We start from the raw sequence: 16,019 nt of genomic DNA on the forward strand, positions 1-16,019 counted from the left end.
CTAATGTAGTTTACATCTTAATCTAGGTATGCACTAGATTAGAACCCTGATTAGTGAGTCTACATAATCACACACATTTCAATATTTAGCCTGTCTCAGCAGTCAATTTCCAATCAATACTCCTCTTTCACAGTTTCATCTTCTCCCTATAAAGAAGACCCTGGTCCCCCATTTGTCATCCAGCTCTTCCAGAAATCAAATGAATATTTTCCCTTGGCTTTCTTAAAGTTGAGCATGCTATTCTCTTGTATAGTTTGGAAAAAAAAAATAAGAGCAAATATATAAAATATATATATGCTTATAGACTGGCAATTCATTTCTTACATGATAGTATACATGTTTCAATGCACTCATGTACACGTGTGGTGGATTCATGTCAATGTATGGCAAAACCAATACAGTATTGTAAAAAAAAATGTATAAAGGTAACTGGTCAAATCTGATGTAAAATAATACCTGAGTTGAGAAATAAATATCAGTCATATTTAAAAATATATATATATGCTTATAAATTATGTTCATTTAAAATTATGTTTATGTTTAAAATTATGTTCATTTATATTATAAGCTGGAGGGCTAGCCAGGGTTATGCAATTAGTTTTATCCCAAATGCGTTATCCTACCCTGCCATACTTTGTTTACAGACCTTAAGCATTGTATAGATGCAGGCACTCAGGCCTTTAAATTCAAAATAAGCCTTCCTTCAAATACCACTCCGGCCACTTGATAGCCATGAGAAAGTGCAAATCACTCAGCCATGTCTGACTCTTTGCATCCCCATGGATTCTATAGTCCCTGGAATTCTCTAGACCAGAATACTGGAGTGGGTAGACTATCCCCCTTCTCCAGAAGAGGGATAACATTCCTGGGTCAGGAATATTCCCAGGAATTGAACCGGTATCTCCTGCATTGCAAGCGGACTCTTTACCAACAGAGCTATGAGGGAAGCTCTGTAGGTGAACTGTTTTGTCACTCTATCTCTTAGCTTCCTTATTTGTAAAATTTTAAAATGACAGTAAGATATGTCTAAATGATATTAAATAAGAGCAAATTTAGGAGATTGTCCAGGACACAGCCTGTTCACAAAGGAAGTTAATATTCTTACTACTGTTCTTAAACAATAGTAACATGATGAACAATGTTAAGTTTCCTTTGGCGGTGACCTGGTAATGAAAGATGACTTGCCAGCAGGCTTAGGTTCCAATCTCAACTTTGCCACTGAGCAGCTCTGTGAGTTTGACAAATCATCTAAACATTTCAAAATCTATTCATCCCTCTCTATAAAACAGAATTATCCTCACATAGAAGTTTAAAAAATTAAATTAGATCACATGTACAAACCACATAGGTACACTGTAACTGCTTAAAAGACACTGACTTTTAATGTTGTTTACATTCTTCGTCAAAGAGGCCCTTTCAAATTCCTTGTGGCAGACCCTTTTTCTACATACTGCATACCACATCCCCTCCCTCATTCTTCAGATCTTCCACTTGGCAACAGAAAGGACTTGATTAGCCAAAGGAACTATGATAATGTCATTCTCCCCACCAACTGGTTTAGGGGAGTTCATCTGAAACAATTCTAGCCAATGAAAATTGAGGGAAGTCTGCTGAGTGACATCAGGATTTTCCTTTACTATTAAAATAAGGCCACTCAAATAAGTATGTTGTCTTTTTTCCTAGCTTCAGATTTCATTATCTAAGAATATTAAACCGTTGCAGCCATATTTCTTCTAAAAAGTCAGGGAAAACCAGCCAAAACTGAAGAGAAACTCGAAATCTAAACCTTCTCCAAACCTTCCTCCAGATAGCTCCTCACATTCTTTACATGTTTATTTTCAAACCATTGTGAATGTGTTCTCTTCTTTGCTCTGAAAGCATCCTAAACTCATATAATTTCATTATGAAATTATTCAATAAATCAACCACAAATTGATGACTTATTCAATTATTAATAATTATGGTGTCTCACAATAAGAGAAGCCACTGAAAAATGTAGCTGATATTTAAATATTAATATCATATAGTTGTTAATGAATTATACTAACCCAAACAATAGAGCTGCTCTACCTTGCAACCACTCAGACCCCCAATATGTCTAAATCTTGTTGGTTCTCTACATGCACTAATCTTTTCAGTCAATAAAAGATTTACTTCTCCACTAATTGGTCTTTCCTCAGCTAGAGTCTAGCCACTCAGAAGAAATGGTCAGAAAGAATGGTAAAAACCTGAAATTAGAGCTCCTGCTAAAGCTTTCTCTCTCCCTTTAGCAATCCCATAGTACTTCAAAAGAATCATGTTTCAATCAGTGGAATGAGTAAAGTTTTCGGATCAAATATTAACTAAATTTGAATTTGAAATTCTGTACTTATTAGATGCTACTTTACTTTTATGAAATTCAGCTCCCTCTTTCAGAACTCCTAGATATGCTGTGAATATAAAAATGAGATAACTCATCTGAAAGTACCCTGCAGAGTTACTGACAGATCTTCTTTGGAGAAAGACTCTCTCCTTGACCAAACTCTCACCAGGCTCCCTGAACCCTCAGTTCAATTAGGCCTCAAACTATAAAGATCTGAACAAAACACTAATGTAATTTTAAACCACTCAAGGCCACATTTCAAGAATGTCTCTCATCCCCCTTAAAGTGCCTGCCTGAGAAAACTCAAGGCTGCCAAAAGAATTTACTGTTCGTCCCAGCCAACACCTGAAGATGGGGCCCCTGTTTCTCAGGCCCTGTAGAAGTGAACAGCCTTACTTTGATAAGAACTGGTTATTCGCAAACCCAGATGGGATTCACAGGGACCAATTTCCATCTTTTTTGTGAGTTTTGGCATTTTTTTTTTTTTTTTACTTCTCTGTCTCTATGGAGCACCCACTCAATGTTTCCCTACTCTCTCATTCTCCCTTTAAAACTTCCAGTTACCTCTGCACAAATTAAAGCTGAGTTCAGTTCATACTGGGCTCTTTATCCTATTGAATATAGTAATAAACTCTTCCCAGTACAGTATATTACTGATTAAAATCTGTCCTTACCATATTAATTAGGTCTAGATTTGGTTTTCTCTGACACTTTCTTTATTCAATTAATTCACCAAATACTTACAAATAGAAGTTGCTGAGGAAACAATGTTGCCTGTAATTCTCTGTTTTCTTGGGTCTTTCCTTCTCCGATCCTATGTAACTATGTCAGCTTTTACCCCAGCTCCTCAAAGTGTGACCCTATCACTCACTTCCCCATTTCCTTTTAGCGGATGAGTTATCCTCCCTGAAACAAAAGGATGATTGACTTGTATTATTAGTACTATATTGGCTTCCCTTTCTCAGTCAAAGCTCCCTGCATGCATTTCTGCTCAGTGGTTAGAATATATTGTGGAATCACAACCAGTAAAAGACACTTCTTAGGACCACTTCATCTCTCCAATCACATTCACAACAAGCAAGTGTTCAGAAAAGCATAGAGGGTGGCATAATATTACTCAATAACCTATGTTGAGTTTTCTGCCTAAATTGCACACCGCATATATTCCCCACAAAAGTGAAATGTATTAGCATGGGGCTTATACTGGGGCTTTGAAATAAAATGACTCATGCAGATAATCAATTAAAATGATTATAAATCATGTGAAATTTGAGAAAGGAAAGTAAAAAAATTGATGAATTATAAGCAATAGTAACATCTTTGATTGAAAACTGTTTCAAGCTAGAGACATACACAATAATGGTAACATTAGTGAGTACATGGCAGACAGATGAATAAAATGATAAAGTGACAAAGATATTCTGGAGTATCTGAATATGTATTTTGTTCTATTAATTTAAATGTTTTTATCACTGAAGTCAGATGTAGGAAACACTATAAAACCATGACAAAACATGCCTAGCAGGCAAGAGAAGAATGTTGGAGGTTAAATTAGATCTTATTTAAAAAAGAGAAAAAAATATCTAAGTACTTATGAAACAATAAGGTAAAATAGCCCTTATTTTACTTGCCTTTCTATTCATACAGTTCAGAATCGGCTTCCAATAATCATTGATTGAATAATCAACTTTTAATTAACCCCAAGGGATTATCTTGATTTTTCAGGACTTTAAATACTTCGCTCTGTTGACATATCAGACACTTACTATTGACAATATCTAATCTGTTTAATTATATCATTATCAACGTATTATATCTCCCTAATTTATTTCTATATACTGAAGACTTTGAAACTCTAACTAGATAACCATGTCCTATCTCTCAGATAAGGCTTCAGAAGAATATATCTCATAGCAAGATTTTAAAGTCTGCTTTATTCCCAGTCTAATTAACTTTCAGTATAGAAGATAAGATCAGGGATAAGGCAGCTCATTTTTGCTATTTAATTCCTCCTAAATTAAATAATCACTGTGTGATAATTATTTTATTGAAATTAATGTATTTATTGAAAGCCTATCACATGCATGGCAATGATATAAACAAATGTTTGAAATAAACACAGGAACAACAGTAATATTTCTCAACAAACCAAAGCATCATCCAAAGTCAAGGGTAAATATATATGTATATATATGCACACATATTTATTTTAAAGTATGGCATTTTGTTTTACTTCTGCTGGGTAAAATTATTCATTCAGCACACATTCACTAAGCATTTACTGTGTTCCAGGAATACACATGAATTTACAATAAACTCTCTAATCTAGTACTCTGCATTAAATGGGAAGCCAGCATGGAAAGACATTCTTGTCCTTATGGAGTTCACTTGCAAGGTCATAGTGAAGTTTGGCATGCAGAAATCAGATATAATACAAGAGTATCTTGTACTTCGACTAGTATGTAGTAGGCAACTGACATGTATTTGACGAAAGAAAGATTTCTCTGGGGATGAGATACTTGAGTTGAGTCTTAAAGAAAAATAATAGTAATTGTCCACAGAAAGATAGACAAATATGTAAAATACTGGGAATTCCAGGAATGGTGTTAGAGTGATGTGCTCACTAACAAGCAATGGGGCTGAGAGAATAGGATTGTGTAAACGAACAAAAGGCAAAACTCTCAACAGTTCTAAGTCAGAAACTTCCAAATAATTCAACTGAAAGGTAGATCTCTAATTAAAATTAACAGCATGGATCTCATAAACACAGTCCAAAAGGAACTAAGCAGCATAGCAGCATAGAACACGTACTAAGTTATTTTTGAGAATTGCTTCGTATATCAGTAAAACATACTCAGATAAAAACAGAGACCTCATAACAGAAAAATGTGCTATTCTACAGTGAAATATTTCTATCAAGTCCTGGTCTTACCATGTCTTAAATATTTCTTCAAGGATGAGCAATTTTACTTCTCTGAGGCTCATTTGCTTTTTTTCTAATCAGAAATAGTATCTCCTTCCAGGATAATTGAGGTACTTTAAATAGATAGATAAGTTAAAGTTGACAGAAAAAGTTTTTGTCAACTACTCTGCCTCAATACTTACATACATTTTGAAATATTAAATTTTATAATATAACTAATTTTTTGATAATTAAAACATTGGTATGAAGCATTATATATAATGTAAAGAACCACGTAGGGTGAAGTCAGTTATTCTATGATAAAGAAGTGAACAAGCTTTAAAATGAGTTCAGCTTCAGTTGGTTTTAGAAAGCTATAAGTGATTTATCTACACAAATAAAGTTAAAAAATCAGAAACATGTCAATATCACGGATCGGTACTTTCATAAAGAATAGGTACATATCTCATGTTATATATTAATTGAAATATGTGTATAGATTTTCTCTCCTGAATTACCCAAAGTTGTTGCTATAATATAAAGGTAAAACTTCTCAGCTGAGGCAATGCTGAACATTTTTGATGGGCCAAAAATAATAAACAGAGATAAATTAAGTGGGGAAATAAATATAATCAGAAAGCCTCATATTATAATGAGTAGAAAACTGGTTGGGAGTGGACAAGTTATGCCAACAGAAAACCTGTCCAGAAGCCCTCTCATTAGTACTTAGAACAAAGCACAATGTGCTTATTTTCTTAAATTGGGACCTATTCTATGATAATATAGGTCTTAGCCATATTCACTGGTTTCTTTTACAAGTTTGACATCCGTTTCTATTACACCATATCTGCATCCTTGAAAAATGCTGGTGTCTGCAAAACTGTGCAGTAAAAATATCAGGGCTTATGGAAAAAGACAGGATTGGAGGTCAGAAAATGTGAAACCTTTGGAAATTTAAAACCAAGCACTAACAAAAGCCATACAATCTTTATCAAAAAAAAAAAAAAAAAAGCACAGTTAAATCTCTACTAGTATTTGTATCCAATTTCTGCATCTTCTTTCAAGATATAAGCCTAAAGGGCACTAACTTAAAAATGAAAACTATGACCCAGTGTATATCCTCTAAAAAATAAGGCAACAAACATGTCATTTTAACATAGAGGAAAGTGATTTCCCAGTTTCTCCAAATGTACTCTCAATGATGCCAGATATATAATGTTGTAGAAACCAAGATGGTTCTTAAAGTCACTAAGAAACTAACACTTGCACTAAAGAAAGGCACCTGAGTTGACTTTTCATATTTACCTTAATACTCTAAGAGATTGCTAAGGCTCTCTATTTAATTGTGAGAAACCTTGCTTTTGGTTACTTAAAAATTAATGAGCTGAAGAAATAATAAGTGGATCAACACAATTCCTATCATCCTCATATTTACTAGTTGTGTACAAATTAATACGCACCAAAGAAACACACACTAATGCAGAAGGAAATTACGTTTTACCTTAAATGCATTTTATGTTCTTGGCTATAAAGTTGTGTGTCATCAGACGCAGCATATTTAAGAGCTCTAGGCAAATCAGACACTTTCAGTCTCAAACATCATCTATCAAATGTGGTTTTATCAGGATTAAATCAGATAATGAGTGAAAAGGCCCAGTACAGCTCCCTGGCATAGAGCAGACATTACAAAATATTAGTTCCCTTGGATACTAACAGAAAATTATTCAACTCTCGAGAGTTAAATATAGTTCAATACCAAATTTATTTTCTTGTTTTAGTTTAGGTCTTGGGTTTCTTTTTTTCTTTTTTCTTATTTTGTCAAGTTTTGTTTTGTTTTCCTGGAACAATACTTTTTAAAAAAATGGATAAAACAGAAAATTAAAAGTATATAAGAAAAGCAAATCTGACCCACGTGCTTTTGAAATTTCATCTAAAATTTCAGACAAACTTAATAATCCTCGAGCATAGTGATGAAGAAAGACATAAAGACAGGAGTTAAATGAAAGCAGAGAAAGATGCTGAAGAAATAATAAAGATTAGCAGTATATCTTTCACAATTTAATACTGACATTTCTGTCTAGATGTTCCACAGAATACTCAACTTAACATATAATTTAAAAAAAAATAATGGGTTACCCATAAAGGAAAATCCCAAATGAACATTTTGGCAAACCCAATACAAAGAAGTAAGAAAAACCCTTGCCCGATATCAGCAGTTTTCTTTACTCACTTACCTATTTCTATTAAGATATAACCATTCGGTCAAACAGGCTTAAAACTTCAGGGGTCACATTCCTTCCAGTTCCCCAAATCTAATGTGTTATTAAGATCCATTAATTCTTCCACAGAAATATTGTGTCCTGTCCATTTAATCCTTTTTCATTTTCCTCTGGTCCACATCACACATGGCAAGTAGACTTAAAACAAAATTTAACTCCGTGTTATTTTCCTGCCCAAACAATGCTTGACGTTCAGTTCAGTTCAGTAGCTCAGTCATGCCCGACTCTTTGCGATCCCATGAACTGCAGCACACCAGGCCTCCCTGTCCATCACCAACTCCCGGAGTCCACCCAAATTCATGTCCATTGAGTCGGTGATGCCATGGAGCCATCTCATCCTCTGTTGTCCCCTTCTCCTCCTGCCCTCAATCTTTCCCAGCATCAGGGTCTTTTCCAGTGAGTCAACTCTTTGCATCAGGTGGCCAAAGTATTGGAGTTTCAGCTTCAACATCAGTCCTTCCAATGAATACCCAGGACTCCTCTCCTTTAGGGTGGACTGGTTGGATCTCCTTGCAGTCCAAGGGACTCTCAGGAGTCTTCTCCAACACCACAGTTCAAAAGCATCAATTATTCGGCACTCAGCTTTCTTTATAGTCCAACTCTCACATCCATACATGACTACTGGAAAAACCATAGCCTTGACTAGACAGACCTTTGTTGACAAAATAATTTCTCTGCTTTTTAATATGCTGTCTAGATTGGTCATAACTTGCCTTCCAAGGAGTAAGCGTCTTTAATTTCATGGCTGCAGTCACCATCTACATTGAATGTCGAGCTTTAGTGAAACTTAGCTTTGCTGCAAGGCTTGACTGCCTCCCAGTCTCTCCAATATTTCCATAATTGAGGCCAACAACTTACCTTTCTAAATTCTTAACTAAATTGAATTATTTCTGTCCTCTGAACATTTACCTCCTTCCCTACAACTTATTCTCCTTGTATTATTTTCTCTATTTAGTCTTACTGTGTTGAGGCCCTCTCTGCTTTAGTGAGCAACAACGTGTTGTCCCAGGAAAGAGGCCAATTTACACATGCACTGAGTTCAAACCTTTGTCTCCTAGCAGTGCAGTCTTAGCTCCTTCAACTTCCACACCTCACAGACTTCAACTGACAAAGGGGAGTATGATATGATAATAATTACAAGACTGCTGTATATATTAAGCCAGGTAGCACATACAGAGTGCATACAATTGAGCCAGGCAGTTGCCAAACAATGAACAAGTTTTAGGTCTTTGGAGATCCTGAATTCCTAAGGACTTATTTAAATCATTTAATTTTTAACTAATTATATGATCAAAGTGAAAGTTGCTTGGCCGTGTCTGAATATTTGTGGTGCCATGGACTATACAGAACATGGGATTCTCCAGGCCAGAATACAGGAGTGGGTAGCCTTTCCCTTCTCCAGGAGATCTTCCCAAGCCAGGGATCGAACCCAGGTTTTCTGCATTGCAGGTGGATTCTTTACCAGCTGAGCTACAAGGGCAGCCCAATTATACTGGAGTGGGTAGCCTATCCCTTCTCCAGAGGATCTTCCCAACGTAGGAATTGAACCCAAGTCTCTTGCATTGCAGGCAGAATCTTTACCAAATGAGCTATCAGGGAAGCCAATTATATGATATCTTTGTTCATTAGTTGAACACTTTATTAATCTCTCATATGTGGATTTGGATTCTTAAATTCATATGTCTATTATCTTCTCAAATATGAGTCTTAAATTCCAAGCACCTTCCTCCCTCCCACACACCAAATTTTCATTTTCAAACAAATGCATCAAATACATTTTAAAAAAATAGGCACTGAACTAGAAGTGAGAAAAATTTAATCTTAATTTCATACTAACTAAAATTTATATAGGAAAGCCAGTTAATTCTCAATTTCTTCATCCATAAAGTAAATACTTTCTTGGATTCTTGACAGTCTTGAGTTACAAAGTAATTGAAAGCACTTTGAACAAGTGGTTTTCAATGTTATAAAATGATGAAGTTATCCACTTTGTATGGCCTCAACAAGTATTTGATATTTGATTTACTGACAAAATGGTACATAATTTAAGTATTTACTTTGAGGTGAAGAACCATTAGATAATGTTTTTTAATCTACGCAAAAGTTTGGTGTTTGGAGAACTGAAGTGAGAATTTACAGACCAGAACTCTAGTTATTAATCCCTTTATTTTTCTATTTGACTTTTAGCAAGTCACATCGTAATTATGTGCCACTTAAGACCCTTTGTGACTAATTCCAGCCTGGTATTGGTCCATATAAGGGGTTCATGATATAAAAAAGAAATACATTCCTCAAAACGATTCCCTGCCCTCTGCTGGAAATATATATTCCATCACTATGACTACAAGTAGTGCCCCCTAGAGTTGTTCATCACACAGTCTATATAATCACTCCCAGGAATGCTGCCCAATAAGATCTCTGAGACATGTAATCACCGACTGATGAATGAGTCACTCTCATTAATGAATTAGATTATCTCAGCCCCCTCAATATTTTTCTCTAATCACAGAGCAGCTTATGATGCTATTTTAAATTAATAAATGAACTGTTTTTAAGTCATAGCCAGGTTTATATGTATGCATACTGTTTAAAAATATACATAATGTCTAGCGTAGTAGGATTGACATTTTACAACACGTCTACACATATGTGTTATCACAACTGCTCCTCTTAACAGTACAGCAAGGTCAGCTAGGCAGTAATTTTTATATTTGATGTTCAAACAGGCAAATAATGGCTCTGAGAGAGTAAGCTGCTTCTTCAGTCAAGAGGCCCTCAGTGCTCTAGGTCTTCTGCTTCCAAGTCAAGTGCTTGTTCTCCTTCTCCGCTCTTTTTAAGAAACAAATTGGAACCAAGCCAATTTTCATCAATTGACCTAAGATTCTCCAAAGGTTAATCTGTTGATTGTTATGATTATAGTGAAGTGAAGTCACTCAGTTGTGTCCAATTCTTTGCGATCCCATGGACTGTAGTCCACCAGGCTCTTTGGTCCATGGGATTTTCCAGGCATGAATGCTGGAGTGGGTTTCCATTCCCTTCTCCAGGGGATCTTCCTGACCCAGGGATCGAACCCAGGTCTCCCACATTGTAAGCAGATGCTTTACCATCTGAGCTACCAGGGAAGCCCATTATGATTGTAAATACTCTCAAAAGTCCCCCATCTGCCTCTTAACTATTTAAATTCAGGCAAGTTTATTTCATTAGATCACTGTTTTTGTTCAGTCCCTAAGTCATATTCAACTCTTTGTGACCCCATGGCCTGCAGCATGCCAGGCTTATCTGTCCTCTACTATTTAATGGAGTTGCTCAAATTCATGTCCATGGAGTCAGTGATGCTATCTAGTTTCCTCTGCTGCCCCTTTCTCCTATTAGATCATAGCTTTCTAAAACATTTCCCAATGTTTGATGACTTGTTAGTGGCACAAGTGAGTGTGTGAAACTAAGGAGTGTGTTGATAACCATTTGAGATGAGCACTATTGTTATAATTGTAAATAGTTCAAAGTTATTAAAATATTTAAAAGAGTTCCATACAGCAGCACTTTTATTTGCTGAACAATTAAAGATACCTCGGTTCTGTGAAACTCAGGAATATTAAATTTAATAGCAGCACTGGTTGCATCTTAAAGTGTTCTCATACCATGTAATTTGGAACATTAAAACTATAATCTGTTAAATAGTTGGTCTATCTTCAATATAACTGGGATAGTATAAAGGACACAGGTAATTTAGACTCTAGGTCAATAAAACTTGAAACAACAACTATATTCGCTTATAAGAATATTAAAATTATTAAACTTGCATCCACCAACTCTTAGAGTATTATTTTTATTTTGGACCTAAAAAAAAAGAAAAGACAATTCAAAGTACTTTTCCATGTACACTGTTGTGAGAGATGACCCCCAAAACAGAAGAATTAAAATCATTTCCCAAATGTCAAAAGCCAGAGGAAGCAGCAAGACTAGTTCCAGGGTCTTCAGAGTGCCAACCCTGTTTGCATTCTCACACCTCCCTCTCAAAACAGGCAAAAACAAATCACGCTGTTAGCTTGGTACTGAACACTCTCTCTATGTCATTTCTCAGTCTCAGTACAAACAAGTCCCATGTTTGAAAACAGGCCATTTTATGTGCTAAATTATCTGACGTTTGAGTTTCTTCTTGGGCTGTATGAGGTTCTTCCGCCCCCTTAATTGCTTCTCTGAGAGGGCATTACTTCTGAGAGACCATTAGCCCTGAGTGTCATTGAACAGATTCATGAACACTCAGGACCCACCAACTTCCCTTCCAGTTCTCTGGGCGCCACAATTCATCACTGGACACGAAAGTGACCAAACGCTCCACTGAACTCCTTTGATATAAAGCAGAGAAAGAAATCCTGTGGTTTGTTCATTGAGGATAAGGATATTAATTTACATAGCCTATCTTCTCTACATGCAAATGAATGTGGAGGTGATGCAACTAAAATCTTACAAAGAAAAGCTGACATCAAAGCATTAGAGCCAGGTAAGTAAGAGAGGCTGTCTGCTTAACCGCCCCCACAGAAGACAGGTTTGTGGAGACCTTCCTGTAGACCTGAAACCAGTAGTCACCCTCACACCTGCCCTTTATTTTTAGCAGGTACACCTCTCTAATGAACAATGACTTACTGGCACTTCATCAGAAAGCATAATTGTAAGCAGCTGCCTGTAAGTTCAACTAACTGGACAATTCAGCCTCCTCTCCCCAATGATTTTGGCTTAGGTGAGTGTTCTAGGTATGTATCTTGTACTGGATGACAAGAGAGATCCAGTTGAACAGATACCTCTGTTCTTGCTTAATAATTTTGAACCAGAGTGCTTCTAATGTATGTATGCAAACAGTCAGTCATAGATGATTATTAATTGCACTTGGGTAATTTTTAAAAGAAGAAATTTATTTTAAACATTTAAAGTTTCAGGAAAGCAGCTCCTACATATAAATCCAAATTTACATAGATCCAAACAGCACATGCACTGTGAATCACAGGCTCAAGTTATCACTTGAGACTTAATGATGACTGAAGCTGTGACCAAGTTCTAAATACAAAGGAAAAATAATTGCAGAAGTTAGAGCTATGCAATAGTTGTTTCATTGACAATGAAATCCAGACTCGACAATTAAATCCCAATCGTACTTCATTGGATATGAATCTTGCAGTGAGAAGGAGAGGCTTTTAAAGGAGCACTTCTGCTACAATAAAAAAGCCTCTCACTACAGTAGAACAATAACCTTGTGTTGAAAGTTAGAAGCAGAACTATTAGGCCTTGTTAGCTAATTATGGTATTGGCATCCACTTAAGTTAGTCAGTTTTTCACTTCTGTCATTTCTCCTATTCTACGGCCTTGGTTCAAAACGTTGTGACTACTTAAAAGGGAATACATCATCATTGCCTTTCGTCTAACTGCACACCACTTTCCAAAGCGATAGCTTCAATCATGCTTCATAAAACCTCCTGCAAGTATATTGTTGGAAACATAAATCAGCAAGCTGTGATTTTAGTATTTCCAAGGCAAGCCTAGGGATCACTGACTGGTGGTGGCTTTTCCATGGCCCCATTTACAAAAGAATAAACAAAAGTATGAGTTATGCTAGATACATTTTTTTTTCCCAAACTGCTCCCTGTGGTGCTTCTGATACTTGCTACTGCATTCTTAATTGGAGAACAAAACACTAGCAGAGAGGAACTGGACTCCAGGATCAGGATTGCCGTTTCCAAGCATCTCTGACTTCATTAGGACACATGACACAGAAGTACCACATGTTCTGTTTCACAAAAGCTCGGGCTCTCTGCTATGCATGCATCTATACCTCCGTGAGTGCCATGCATTTTTAAATTGTACTAGATAGAGAGATCTTGAGAACGACGCTCTCTGCCTTCCCTGTTACATTACAGTGAATATAGGCTCCCTGTGAGGCATGCTTCAGTCTCTAAGCCCCTCTTTATAATCACCCTGCCTTCTGAATTCTAAATTGGTGAATAACAATTTCAAATATGTGTTACATACACAGACCCAAATTATATGTGTCTGTGTGTACTATTTAAACATTCCCTGATTTATTTTTTATCTCCCAAATTCCAACACACTTAATGTCTATGACGGTAAATTCAAAGACTCCACAACTGACACATTTTTCTTTTTCTTCTTCAAATCAGTCAAAATCTAATCCTAAATCTGCACAAACTTGCTTTCCATGATGTCCTCATTTTGCCCACAGTGTCTACACTTGGTTAATTGCAGTGGTATTTTAACTGCAATTTGGGGGGGACTGCTTCTCAGTATTCAGAAATACCTGTCTATATTACAAAAGAACAGTTAAACATAACCAGCAGCTCTCCAACAATTAAGGCAGCGTATCTGTAGGGCAGAGTGTGTAGCTTGATCGTTGCTATCAAAATGATTCAAGTAACTGGCTGGTCTAATATTAGCTTCAGATGCACAAAATTGCAATTTTGCCACGACTGGAATTTTGCATACTCTATTCTTTTAAGGGAAAATGAACAGCCTCTTAGCAAGTCACTTTACAAACTAAAGCCGTGTCCAGTGTTTGCGTTCTAATTTCTGAACATAAAAATCTGTATCCAATCGCGTTTCATCAGCAACTAACACTATAGATTTAGGGAGGAGAAGGGCAGAGAAAGGAAGGCTTCATATCCAAAATGTCAAGCCCTGCTGAAGAATGATAGAAAGACCTAGGGAGTGTGGAAGAACAGACCAACCTTAAAATGGAGTTCTACCACCCCCTGCTGGACCAAATGAAAAACTCAGAAGAGGCTAAAAAGCTTAGAACTGAATATAGTGGAGATATTTTAACTTGTGCTGTAATTTTTTTTTTCTCAAAAAAAAAATCATGTTACACTAATAACATTCTCTGCGATTATTACACATCAGAAAATTACTGCTATATATATATACGTATATATATATATATATATATATATTTTTTTTTTTTTGGAAGACTTCCACCAATGCATGTTTTAGCATTTTGGGTCCCCAATTTAAATGCCCAAACTTGTCTGGACTGTTGAAAATGCCTCCATTTATTATAAATATATTTTACGTGAATGTAAACTAAACAAAGCAATGCAAAAGCACATCTATCTCTATAAACAGAGGTAGCTTCCCCAAATTCTCTCAGGTTATTCTAGGAAGCTATTTCTGTTTTTTTTTTTCTAAACAGATAAAAATCCCACCAGTTCTCCACAAGCTAAACATCCCTTACAGGTGTAATTACAATCTGATAGCATAAAAAATGTCATCCTTGCTGTATTAACAAGGGGTGGGGGGGGGTGTGCTGAAAACGAATGACTGCAACACATTCCTAGTTTTATCCATCTGCTTTCTTACACACATCCATGGCCCCTCTCTTAGTTCTCAACATAAATAAACCATCATCGTTCACTTCTGTCAGAAATTGGGGGTCTTGGGCAAGAGAATTAAAAAAAAAAAGTCTCTAAGAACTGAATTTTCTGCACACAACAGAGATATTTCCCAACGAGTTTAATGCTGATAGTTTTTGCTGCTTCTTTAAAACATCATCGTTCCCTTGCCTTTCGCAACCTCAGACATTTAACTGGTAACACATGCCAACCTACTCATCCAATTTTTTGATAATGAAAATCAAAGAAAGCCAAGATCCTAGAGAAAGATACAGTTTTCCTGAACCTCCGGCTCACTGATGCCCATCTCCCAGCCTGTATCTTCTTCTTCAAGGGTCTCTACAGACCAGACATCATTAGGATGAAATAATAATAACAACAATAACTATAACTTTAGTCCCGTCATTTAATTCTTCCTGGAGCTCCTTCTGGCTCTCTAGGTTGGGTAGAAGGGGGTGGGAAAGTAAACGCAAGAAAAGCACCGCACTCCTACCTTGCCCGCTACTGACAAGCAACCCGAGCAGGTAGAAGGAGAGGAGGAGGCTCATGTTCAGGACGTGACACCGGTGGACAGTTCCAAAGTTATTAAGTCCAGCCCCGGAGAGAGAACCTTCCGCTGTCACGGCCGCCTCTGCTAGAGCCGTCGCCGCTCCGGGGGTGCCCCAGCCGCCCGCAGCCCGCGCGCTCCTCCTTGCAAAGTGACTGCAAGCTCCGCTCCCTGCCGCACTATATCCAGGCGGCGGCGGCGGCACCAGCACCAGCAGCAGCGGCCGCCGCGGCGGCAGCAGAGCCGGGCGGGGAGGGAGGCGGGGGCGGGGGCGCGGGGAGGGGCGGGGAGGGGAGGCGCGGCCGAGGCGTATCCCTCCGCGCCGCACGGCGATCGACCTCCGGCCGGGAGGCGCGCGGCCCCAGGATTCGTCCGCAGTCGAGCTCTCAGCCGCGAGTTCGCTTCCAGGGGCCTCCGGCTACCCCCGGTCGCAGCAATCCGGCTGGCACGAGCGCGTCCGCACGCCCAACCTGAAGGAGATCCTCAGGGGGACGGCCGGCCCTGGGCCGAGGGAGGGAGGGCAGCCTGGCGCTCT

General features: G+C 37.6%; 1 protein-coding gene across 2 annotated transcripts in view; it reads right to left on the reverse strand.

The window, feature by feature from the left end:
• NCAM2 (neural cell adhesion molecule 2) overlaps positions 1-15,667 on the reverse strand; it is a 607,059-nt gene extending 591,392 nt beyond the window's left edge. For both annotated transcript variants that reach the window (XM_042230005.2, XM_042230008.2), the window contains exon 1: positions 15,431-15,667. In XM_042230005.2, the coding sequence (XP_042085939.1) occupies positions 15,431-15,485 (55 nt within the window). In that variant the 5' untranslated portion in view covers positions 15,486-15,667. The remainder of the gene's footprint in view (positions 1-15,430) is intronic.
• Between the last annotated feature and the right edge of the window lie 352 nt (positions 15,668-16,019).

The sequence above is a fragment of the Ovis aries genome, chromosome 1 (genome assembly GCF_016772045.2).
Source record: "Ovis aries strain OAR_USU_Benz2616 breed Rambouillet chromosome 1, ARS-UI_Ramb_v3.0, whole genome shotgun sequence".
NCBI classification, from domain to species: domain Eukaryota; kingdom Metazoa; phylum Chordata; class Mammalia; order Artiodactyla; family Bovidae; genus Ovis; species Ovis aries.